Consider the following 12,227-nt stretch of genomic DNA (forward strand, 5'->3'; position numbering starts at 1 on the left):
TTGTTCTACTTGCAAAACAGAGAAATATCTTAGTAGCAAATTTATTAACACTAATACACAAATCTGAAACACTATTAAAAACACAACAAATGCTATATGTACTCATTTTCATGTATTCCTCGTGTATTGTATGTAAACTGACATGTTATAATAAAACCTGACATGTTATAATAAAGAGTGTTGAGCCGCTAGGTGTTTTAATGTGAAATATGAAACTGTCTTAGGTGCGGGAGGTTTTTTTCAAGGTCTGGCAAAACCAAGTCATTTTTGTGAGTTTTAGGTAAAAGTTCATCATTTATAACCCCAGGCTAATAAATTTGAGGATTTGTCATAACCCTAATATACAACCCCTGGCAAAAATTATGGAATCACCGGCCTCGGAAGATGTTCATTCAGTGTTTAATTTTGTAGAAAAAAAGCAGATCACAGACATGACACAAAAACTAAAGTCATTTCAAATGGCAACTTTCTGCTTTAAGAAGCACTATAAGAAATCAGGAAAAAAAATTGTGGCAGTCAGTAACGGTATTTTTTTAGGACCAAGCAGAGGGAAAAAAAATATGGGAATCACTCAATTCTGAGGAAAAAATTATGGAATCATGAAAACACAAAAGAACGCTCCAACACATGACTAGGGATGGGTATTGATAAGGTTTTATCGATATTGATGCCATTATCGATTCTGCTTATCGATCCGATCCTTATCGATTCCCTTATCGGTACCCTCGTGAATTTTTGTACTAAAGAGTAGGCTTTACAGGTTTTCTATGTATTTCCTTGAGTCTTAAAGTAATAATATGAAATTAGTCACTGTATCCTTGATCTCTGGACATAAATAAAAATAAAACTGTGTTTTGCTTGAAGTTATTAATTCAGACTGGAGTCTATCGTTCTAATCTTGACTTGTCAGAGAGCCGCGCACATTTGGAGCTGTGTGAACAGAACGGAGGATGATGTCTCGTTTCTTTCTCGCAACGAGACAGGAGTCCCAGTTAGTAACTTTAATCTGCACAAAAGTGAATCACAACTCATATTCATGGATGAAAGTGGTGAAAAACAAAAAAGCTGAAACCCAAAATTACCCCCCCAACACCACCCGCACGAAAATGTTTGAATTCTAGAAGCTCTGAAATGTAATCTGGGACTATTCCAGACAATAAACTGGAGTGAGTGCAGCATCCATTTAGGTGAGAAAAAAAATACAACTTTCCTTATTCAGATTCATTCCAGTAGTATTCTGCTCTTACTAGGATATATATATATACTCAACAAAAATATAAACGCAACACTTTTGGTTTTGCTCCCATTTTGTATGAGATGAACTCAAAGATCTAAAACTTTTTCCACATACACAATATCACCATTTCCCTCAAATATTGTTCACAAACCAGTCGAAATCTGTGATAGTGAGCACTTCTCCTTGCTGAGATAATCCATCCCACCTCACAGGTGTGCCATATCAAGATGCTGATTAGACACCATGATTAGTGCACAGGTGTGCCTTAGACTGTCCACAATAAAAGGCCACTCTGAAAGGTGCAGTTTTGTTTTATTGGGGGGGATACCAGTCAGTATCTGGTGTGACCACCATTTGCCTCATGCAGTGCAACACATCTCCTTTGCATCATCCGTGAAGAGAACACCTCTCCAACGTGCCAAACGCCAACGAATGTGAGCATTTGCCCACTCAAGTCGGTTACGACGATGAACTGGAGTCAGGTCGAGACCCCGATGAGGACGACGAGCATGCAGATGACCTTCCCTGAGATGGTTTCTGACAGTTTGTGCAGAAATTCTTTGGTTATGCAAACCGATTGTTCCAGCAGCTGTCCTAGTGGCTGGTCTCAGATGATCTTGGAGGTGAACATGCTGGATGTGGAGGTCCTGGGCTGGTGTGGTTACACGTGGTCTGCGGTTGTGAGGCTGGTTGGATGTACTGCCAAATTCTCTGAAACGCCTTTGGAGATGGCTTATGGTAGAGAAATGAACATTCAATACACGAGCAACAGCTCTGGTTGACATTCCTGCTGTCAGCATGCCAATTGCACGCTCCCTCAAATCTTGCGACATCTGTGGCATTGTGCTGTGTGATAACACTGCACCTTTCAGAGTGGCCTTTTATTGTGGGCAGTCTAAGGCACACCTGTGCACTAATCATGGTGTCTAATCAGCATCTTGATATGGCACACCTGTGAGGTGGGATGGATTATCTCAGCAAAGGAGAAGTGCTCACTATCACAGATTTAGACTGGTTTGTGAACAATATTTGAGAGAAATGGTGATATTGTGTATGTGGAAAAAGTTTTAGATCTTTGAGTTCATCTCATACAAAATGGGAGCAAAACCAAAAGTGTTGCGTTCATATTTTTGTTGAGTATATATATATATATATTCTGTTGTGTTTCTATTCAGGTTCTTTTTGTCTCTTTCTCTAAAATTGTATATAATAATCATTAGATTATTAATATATAAGCAAAAACAAATTTAAGGAATATTACAATTTGAAAACAAATGCACCCGAACGTGATGACGGCTGCAATTGCTAAATGCTAACTTTTAACATTGAAAATGCCATAGACATGCTAACGCGTTAGCATCGCTCCCGTTTTTAACTTATAAAATACATCTATCAACTGTTTCAGAAGACCATAACAGGTCGGTTTAACATAGGAAAGGTAAATAATACTCACAGACGTATGCTCTTTAGGGTTTTAGCGGGGGAAAATTAAGCGAAAGAAAGAAATAAAGGAAGCAATCGACCGAAGAATTGCTTCAATCTGCGAACCACGCTTCGATTGGTTCAAGGTTCAAAGCAAAGCCGCGCTGCAGACAAGTTGATTAAGGACCCGCTGCAGGGTCTGTAATCAATGTAGAGAAATGATCATTTTCCTGACAAACACCCGCCAAAACAACGGCCACTCTGAAGGACCGATAACAGAATCGTTAAGCACAAAGCTTATTGATATCGGTGGATCGAATCATTTCTTAACGATACCCGAAAGGAACCGGTTCTCGATACCCATCCCTACACATGACTAGTATTTTGTTGCACCACCTCTGGCTTTTATAACAGCTTGCAGTCTCTGAGGCATGGACTTAATGAGTGACAAACAGTACTCTTCATCAGTCTGGCTCCAACTTTCTCTGATTGCTGTTGCCAGATCAGCTTTGCAGGTTGGAGCCTTGTCATGGACCATTTTCTTCAACATCCACCAAAGATTTTCAATTGGATTAAGATCCTGACTATTTGCAGGCCATGACATTGACCCTATGTGTCTTTTTGCAAGGAATGTTTTCACAGTTTTTGCTCTATGGCAAGATGCATTATCATCTTGAAAAATGATTTAATCATCCCCAAAAATCCTTTCAATTGATGGGATAAGAAAAGTGTCCAAAATATCAACGTAAACTTGTGCATTTATTGATGATGTAATGACAGCCATCTCCCCAGTGCCTTTACCTGACATGCAGCCCCATATCATCAATGACTGTGGAAATTTACATGTTCTCTTCAGGCAGTCATCTTTATAAATCTCATTGGAACGGCCCCAAACAAAAGTTCCAGCATCATCACCTTGCCAAATGCAGATTCGATATTCATCACTGAATATGACTTTCATCCAGTCATCCACAGTCCACGATTGCTTTTCCTTAGCCCATTGTAACCTTTTTTTTTTCTGTTTAGGTGTTAATGATGGCTTTCGTTTAGCTTTTCTGTATGTAAATCCCATTTCCTTTAGGCGGTTTCTTACAGTTCGGTCACAGACGTTGACTCCAGTTTCCTCCCATTCGTTCCTCATTTTTGTTGTACATTTTCGATTTTTGAGACATATTGCTTTAAGTTTTCTGTCTTGACGCTTTGATGTCTTCCTTGGTCTACCAGTATGTTTGCCTTTAACAACCTTCCCATGTTGTTTGTATTTGGTCCAGAGTTTAGACACAGCTGACTGTGAACAACCAACATCTTTTGCAACATTGCGTGATGATTTACCCTCTTTAAGAGTTTGATAATCCTCTCCTTTGTTTCAATTGACATCTCTCGTGTTGGAGCCATGATTCATGTCAGTCCACTTGGTGCAACAGCTCTCCAAGGTGTGATCACTGTTTTTTTAGATGCAGACTAACGAGCAGATCTGATTTGATGCAGGTGTTAGTTTTGGGGATGAAAATTTACAGTGTGATTCCATAATTCTTTCCTCAGAATTGAGTGAGTCCATATTTTTTTCCCTATGCTTGGTCTAAAAAAGTAACCGTTACTGACTGCCACAGTTTTTTTTCTTGATTTCTTATAGTGTTTTTTAAAGCCAGAAAGTTGCCATTTGAAATGACTTTAGTTTTTTGTCATGTCTGTGATCTGCTTTTTTTTCTACAAAATTAAACAACTGAATGAACATCCTCCGAGGCCGGTGATTCCATAATTATTGCCAGGGGTTGTACTACCTGAAGGGTTTTTGGTGGTGGGGGAGTACATCATTTTGAGCGAATGGATCAAGCTGGATGTGGTAAACAGACGTAAACTCTTTGCCTGAAATGAAATGAGATCTTGGCTTGACTCCTCTCACCATCTGCCTCAGGTTAAACTCAGAAGCCAATATTAGTGTTGAAGACATCGATAATTTGCTGTGGGTGTCTTGCACTGTGGCTGATGAATGCACACAGATCATGCAAGCTTTGACCTTTCATAACAGTTTAAGTCTGATGTTTCTCACATAAGTTCTTAACAGCCATGTAATGATTGGTGTCCTATGTGTGGCTGCTGTCATCTTAAAGCAATACTTTGTCCTGCTCATCATCACTGATGGCGTGATCACAGACATGGATGAGACACTCAGCGCCATCGTCAATGCCTCCCGTCTTCCCATGTCCATCATCATTGTCGGAGTAGGAGGGGCCGACTTTGCCGCTATGGAGTTCTTAGATGGAGACGATGGTCGTCTGCGCTCTCAGACGGGAGAAGCAGCCATGCGAGACATTGTCCAATTTGTGCCGTTCAGGAAATTCCAAAATGTAAGCAGTAGGTTTAAATTGATATTGTGTAATTAATTCTTTGATGTTAATTCTGAATTGTTTGTGAATGCTGTATGCTATAAGAAAAAAATGCATGGCTTCCCCCCCAACATTTCATCTTTCAATCAACATCTTAAAGTCTGCAGCAAATCCAAATGACAGTGCAGTGTTACTCCCATACATAACGCATATCTTCCCCAGCCCAGATAACTGCTGTCTGTGTGCCTTGTGTATCTCTTTTAGGCACCCATCCAGGCTCTTTCCCAAAGTGTACTGGCCGAGTTACCTCAGCAAGTGGCCTCCTTCTTCAGTTTATTCAAACTGAAGCCTCCCCACGATCCCAGTCCTTCATAGGGGTACCCCATGTTCTTTCAGACATAAACCCCACCTCTGTCCTAACCTGTGCTTAGCCAGTGTCAGTCAGTGTATGAATAATTCTGTCATCATTGCCGCCATGTAGTTTTTACTGCTTGCTTAATTTGCAGCATTTGTGGTGGGAAAAAAATGTCAACACTGTGGGACACATAGTACAACAAATTCTGTTGTACTTTTTGTTGGCTCCACATGATCACAGAAGCATGTATTGCATGCACACAGCAGGGTTTCCCCTCTCATTGTACAGGCCTAAAGGGTCCCCAGGTCTATGCCTGGGGCTGTCAGGGCCTGAGAATTTCACACACTTTCAAATGGGAAATCTGTGCTTTTCTATGTACCGTATTTTCCAGAGTATAAGTCGTTTCTTTAACGAATTTGAGAGGTCCTATGACTTGTAGTCTGGTGCAACTTGTACACTCAACAAAAATATAAACGCAACACTTTTGGTTTTGCTCCCATTTTGTATGAGATGAACTCAAAGATCTAAAACTTTCCACATACACAATATCACCATTTCCCTCAAATATTGTTCACAAACTAGTCTAAATCTGTGATAGTGAGCACTTCTCCTTTGCTGAGATAATCCATCCCACCTCACAGGTGTGCTGTACCAAGATGCTGATTAGACACCATGATTAGTGCACAGGTGTGCCTTAGACTGTCCACAATAAAAGGCCACTCTGACAGGTGCAGTTTTTTTTTTATTGGGGGGGGGGGATACCAGTCAGTATCTGGTGTCACCATTTGCCTCATGCAGTGCAACACATCTCCTTCGCATAGAGTTGATCAGGTTGTCAATTGTGGCCTGTGGAATGTTGGTCCACTCCTCTTCAATGGCTGTGCGAAGTTGCTGGATATTGGCAGGAACTGGTACACGCTGTCGTATACGCCGGTCCAGAGCATCCCAAACATGCTCAATGGGTGACATGTCCAGTGAGTATGCCGGCCATGCAAGAACTGGGACATTTTCAGCTTCCAAGAATTGTGTACAGATCCTTGCAACATGGGGCCGTGCATTATCCTGCTGCAACATGAGGTGATGTTCTTGGATGATGGCACAACAATGGGCCTCAGGATCTCATCACGGTATCTCTGTGCATTCAAAATGCCATCAATAAAATGCACCTGTGTTCTTCGTCCATAGCAGACGCCTGCCCATACCATAACCCCACCGCCACGATGGGCCACTCGATCCACAACATTGACATCAGAAAACTGCTCACCCACACGACGCCACACACGCTGTCTGCCATCTGCCCTGGACAGTGTGAACTGGGATTCATCCGTGAAGAGAACACCTATTCATTGTGCCAAACGCCAGCGAATGTGAGCATTTGCCCACTCAAGTCGGTTACAATGACGAACTGGAGTCAGGTCGAGACCCTGATGAGGACGATGAGCATGCAGATGAGCTTCCCTGAGACGGTTTCTGACAGTTTGTGCAGAAATTCTTTGGTTATGCAAACCGATTGTTTCAGCAGCTGTCCGATTGGCTGGTCTCAGATGATCTTGGAGGTGAACATGCTGGATGTGGAGGTCCTGGGCTGGTGTGGCTACACGTGGTCTGCGGTTGTGAGGCTGGTTGGATGTACTGCCAAATTCTCTGAAATGCCTTTGGGGATGGCTTATGGTAGAGAAATGAACATTCAATACACGAGCAACAGCTGTGGTTGACATTCCTGCTGTCAGCATGCCAATTGCACGCTCCCTCAAATCTTGCGACATCTGTGGCATTGTGCTATGTGATAAAACTGCACCTTTCAGAGTGGCCTTTTATTGTGGACAGTCTAAGGCACACCTGTACACTAATCATGGTGTCTAATCAGCATCTTGATATGGCACACCTGTGAGGTGGGATGGATTATCTCAGCAAAGGAGAAGTGCTCACTATCACAGATTTAGACTGGTTTGTGAACAATATTTGAGGGAAATGGTGATACTGTGTATGTGGAAAAAGTTTTAGATCTTTGAGTTCATCTCATACAAAATGGGAGCAAAACCAAAAGTGTTGCGTTTATATTTTTGTTGAGTGTATATGGGGGGGGAAAAAAAATCACAATTCACGACCACAACTTTTCTTTACACTTAAAATGAGAAACACACCATTAAACTGCCTTTTTATCAAAAAAATGGTTTGTTTGTTTTTAAATGAGTGATCATGATGGTGTTACTATTTTGAGCTTTTCCTCATGTCGGCTCCAAATAAAATACAATTAGCAGTCATGCTCACTTCAAGCAAATAAATATGAATAAATGTCTTTATCAAATAGAAAAAAAGTGCTGTTTAATGATACAAAGAACTGCACCGTAAAAACGGCAAGTGGCCATTCTTCTTACATTTACATCTGTGTGCGCGCAAACGCTCAGACGTTCATGTCTGTGTGCAGTGTGTTGTTATGGCACAAATGAACAGACGTTCATTTCCACAGCAGAGTAACAACATGAACACAAAACACACAAACGCTGTGAGCTGATTTAAAACTGAACTTACTGTTAGTTTGCGTTGGAGCGCAGTGTCACTTTGGGAAATGTTCCACATAGAATCCAAAAGAGATCAGTCTTGAGCTCAAAAAGTCCATAAAAAGTCTGTGTGATAATCCGCCTTTAATTATTAAACGAGGAAGAGGAAAAGTCCAAACAGCTGACTGCGGAGACTCAAATAAGACAGTCTGTCCTGTGGATGGGCACGGGGCTGTTTTCATGGCTTTTCTCAGCTACCGGACCCCATTTTGTTGTTAGAGGGAGAACCCACCCACGAAGCAGACCGCCGGTCCGTGCCTTCTACCAGTGGGAGAGGGGGAGGGCGACAGGGCTGTGGAGTAAGATAGCTGCCAAAAAGATGTGTGCATAATTCTAACCATTTGTATTCGTAATGTTAGATATGTGTGTCAGTAAACATGTTGTACACCAAATTCTTTGTGGCAGCTATCTTACTCCATACAGGGCAGCTCATTACTCCCCCAGCCACATTGTGAGCTGAGCCCTGCTTCTCACCCCAAGTTTTTTTTCCCCCTCTTCACCCAAAGTTATGACATGTTGACAAATCTGTAGAGATTAGGTCTTAGCTTCCAATGGCTTAAAGACTATGTTGTAAATATATAAATTGTACACTGGGTTTTGAAACGTTTCATTGCGTGGTATGTTCATCTCACATATGTTTGTCTGTTCAGTGGCTGAAAGAAGCAGTTTACTCACATTTTGTGCCCTTATAGTGATGTTAATTAGCTCATTAGCTGTGTTCCTTTACACCTTATGCACCTTATAAATGAATAATATGGCGATTAAACCCATTTTGCTTCTTCTTGCATGAAGTAAAAAATGCGACTTATACGTCGGTGTGACTTGCATACTTTTTTTTCTCGCCAGTGTGACACTCCAGTGCGACTTATACTCTGGAAAATATGGTAAATCAAAATGTGTAAAGCTGCTGTGGCTTCACAATAAACGCATGTTGTTAAGTTCACAGCAATGGCAGCTGCCCTAATAGCACAGTAAAGAGCTTTATTGTAAAAGGATAAATTATTTGTGGCACTCTGGCTAGTGGAAATAAATTTCCTGGGCCTGACCCAATGCAGTGTTAGGGGGAATCACTGTACAGACACATTTACACAAAAGGAAAATTCCTCTCAAGCATCCAGTGGCACGCTTTGGACTCCTTTGTTACATGTGGTTTGAGTATTCTAAGATGTTTTAATGGATAATGAGCTGAAGGTAGGCAACATCTTGTGCGTCAAAGTTTTTAAAGTTTATGACCACAGAACTCTTGACACATAACTAAAACAGTTTGCAAGTTTGTACTTCTAATAGTCTGAAGAATAGACACATATGCATCATATACATAGAGAAATGTGAGATGCCCAATATATGTTTGCCCTGAATGCGTGATTACAGCCAAACAGCATTTAAAAAAAAAATGGCAACAATAAGCACAAAGGCAGCGGTTGAACTGGTCAGTACGTTTTGTATATTCTTGTATGGTTGTACAGCACACTATATAGTGTGTATAATAATCAAGACATCTTCAACCAGACTGACTATATAGTCAGTCTGGTTGAAGATGTCTTGATTATTTGACCTTATGGCTTCAAGACATTTGTCTGACCTCTGCTTTTTTTCAAGGTTAGTCACTATGAATTTGAAAGAAGGAATTTGGCTCATGTTGGAGAAGGATTATGAAGACGGTGACGACTTCTGTCATCTTTATCCCAGAAACGGGCATTTCTCACTTGTTTTATTATAAAACTTTCTTTAGGTGCTACAGAGCAACCTTTTTAGCAAGCTTGTTTGATCCAGCTGGAATGTTTTGTTGTTGTTTGTTGTCATGATTTGTAGTCAGAGCTAAACTAACAAATCAACAAATAGCTGTGCATGTTGTTTGGGTTGGCTTCATCAGCCTGTGACCTCCAACACTCACTGGATCGGTTCGCAGCGGAGTGTGAAGCGGCTGGGTTCTGAGGCCATGGTTCTTAGCAGGAAACCGATGGATTGCCTACTCCGGGTAGGGAATGAGGTCTTAACCCAAGTGAAGGAGTTCAAGTACCTCGGGGTCTTGTTCACGAGTGAGGGGACGATGGAGCGTGAGATTGGCTGGAGAGTCAGTGCAGCAGGGATGGTATTGCATTCACTCTACCTGACAGTTGTGACGAAAAGGGAGCTGAGCCAAAAGGCGAAGCTCCCGATCTGCTGGTCAGTCTTCATTCCTACTCTCACCTATGGTCATGAGGGTTGGGTCATGACTGAAAGAACCAGATTGCAGGTACAAGCAGCCAAAATGGGTTTCCTCTGGAGAGTGGCTGGTGTCTCCCTCAGAGATAAGGTGAGAAGCTCAGTCATTCATGAGGAGCTCGGAGTAGAGCTGCTGATCCTTTGCATTGAAAGGAATATCCTCCTTAGTGGGAGTAAGAATGTAAAATAGGATGGAATTTCCTTCTGTCTTACTGTGTCATGTTGTACTAATCCATTTCCCTTCAAACCTGTTTCAGATCAAGTAATTGCTGATTTACTGTATGCAACTCATTGACTTTTGTAACTCCTCTTTTACACTTCAGGATTGTCGAGAAGCACTTGCCAAAAGTGTGTTGGCTGAAGTTCCGGGTCAGGTTGTGGAGTTTTTCAGTGCTATGAAGCTAACTCCAGTCATCACCAACGCTGTACCAAATCCTGCAGGGACCATCTGAATTTAGGAACAACGCAGAAAAGGACCAGTCGCCAACACAGACCCATACCACCTCCAGCACATTAATTGACTTCTTCAAAGGTGCAGAGTCCAGCTTCACAAATGCTCTGACTGAGCCTCCTCAACCCTTCTATTTCAACAACATGCGAGTGGCCAAGATTAACTCCACACAGCTGACAAATCCTTATATCCACTTTTAAAAGCACTTATATCTAAATAGCTCTAGTATTTGCTAAATATGAAGGTCTGTGTGACCTCCTTATTCTTACCTAGAATTTTAGTACTCTCCGTATACTTTCAAACATCATTTTACTGAAATTCCTTGTGACGGTAGTAACACTTATGTTGGATGAATAGGTTGATTAACCCTGAACTAAGTCTAAAAATGCACATCTGCTTTTAACTGTAGAACTAAAATAAAATATGAGCATTTGATGCTGTATTCCCTAGTACCATAGTAGTTTAAACCATAGAATGGAGCAAACATTGAAGTATTTAGTTGATTGGTCTGATCTCTTTTTTTGCTTCGAAATATTAATGCCAGTGAACCAGTCATGGTTAAAGACATAACATTAGGTTTGTGTTGGTGTATATGTACACACACACACACACACACACACACACACACACACACACACACACACACACACACGTAAAGGATTATATATATATATATATATATATATATATATATATATATATATATATATATATATATATCGCTTTTACATCCTTGTATAAATGGCATCATTAATAACTGATTTGTCTCTCAATGCTCTGTGTTTGTGGAGAGAAATCAAGTAGCTTACTCTGTAGTGGTACATGTGGTGGCCTATGAACTAACCTGTTAGTATTATGCACTTGTTGTATGTGTTTGGGCTTTCACTTTGTCATCCCAGAGTTGCTTAAAGCTGTACGGCTTTTCAAATTTCACAAACGTTTCTACTGAAATCCAAGGATTATAATGTTGGTTTATTTTTTTTTACATGTTGCAAAATTACAGCTCATTTTAATAGAGAATATATTTACCTGGGGGAATTCCATAGTGATTATTTTCTGTTCCTTTATACATTTTCTGCCATATACAGGAGGAAGTGCGTGTGTGCCTGCGTGAGGTTTTGAGATTACTTTTGACCTGACCCACTTGCTTGAAGCACATTCCCAGGGTGTGCACGCTAGCATCTGTAAGATGTCTTGTAAATCACTTCAGAGGCGTTATCTGGCTTCAAAGACAGTATTGTTAGATTTAAAAGTGTTTATTTCTTGCTAACCTTTACAAAATATGTGAGAAACATATTAGATTTATGCAGAAATAAGCTCTTTCTGAGCATTTACCATCACCATTTATTTTGTTCAGCAACTTGTTCACCTTCCTTTACTCCGATTGTCAGTTTCAATGTGCTTCCGTGCATCCCTTGCGCAGATCAGGGAAGCCCCTACATGATCCATTCCATTGCTACCAAATGTAGATCTTGGCGTCTGATCGCATGAATTTCTCCCCTTCAAGGGGAGAAATTCTAAATTGTTTCCAGATGGTGCAACTTTTGATCATATTGGCAATATTATATTATGAATCCCTCATTTAAGTGTTCAGGAATAAAATTATAGTGGTGCCAAAGAAAATTCTTGATATGACTTAAGTCTTAAAAAAAATAAATAAATAAAAAGA

At 40.8% G+C, this 12,227-nt stretch overlaps 1 protein-coding gene and 1 long non-coding RNA gene across 6 annotated transcripts in view; one reads left to right on the forward strand and one right to left on the reverse strand.

Moving 5' to 3' along the window:
• The window catches only part of LOC117511860 (copine-3-like), a 72,307-nt gene extending 61,229 nt beyond the window's left edge, over positions 1 to 11,078 (forward strand). For 4 of the 5 annotated variants that reach the window (XM_034171770.1, XM_034171786.1, XM_034171799.1 and 1 more), the window contains 2 exons: positions 4,771 to 5,007; positions 10,431 to 11,078. In XM_034171770.1, the coding sequence (XP_034027661.1) occupies positions 4,771 to 5,007; positions 10,431 to 10,559 (366 nt within the window). In that variant the 3' untranslated portion in view covers positions 10,560 to 11,078. Of the gene's footprint in view, positions 1 to 4,770; positions 5,008 to 5,250; positions 5,364 to 10,430 lie in introns of all 5 variants that reach the window. The other variant, XM_034171777.1, reaches the window with a different exon arrangement.
• Positions 8,398 to 9,665, reverse strand: LOC117511888. Its single transcript, XR_004561120.1, has 2 exons — positions 9,409 to 9,665; positions 8,398 to 8,915 (listed from the first exon to the last, which is right to left on the reverse strand). It is a non-coding gene; the product is annotated as an uncharacterized LOC117511888 (long non-coding RNA).
• Positions 11,079 to 12,227: the final 1,149 nt, after the last annotated feature.

Source organism: Thalassophryne amazonica, chromosome 1 (genome assembly GCF_902500255.1).
Source record: "Thalassophryne amazonica chromosome 1, fThaAma1.1, whole genome shotgun sequence".
Taxonomy (NCBI): Eukaryota; Metazoa; Chordata; class Actinopteri; order Batrachoidiformes; family Batrachoididae; genus Thalassophryne; species Thalassophryne amazonica.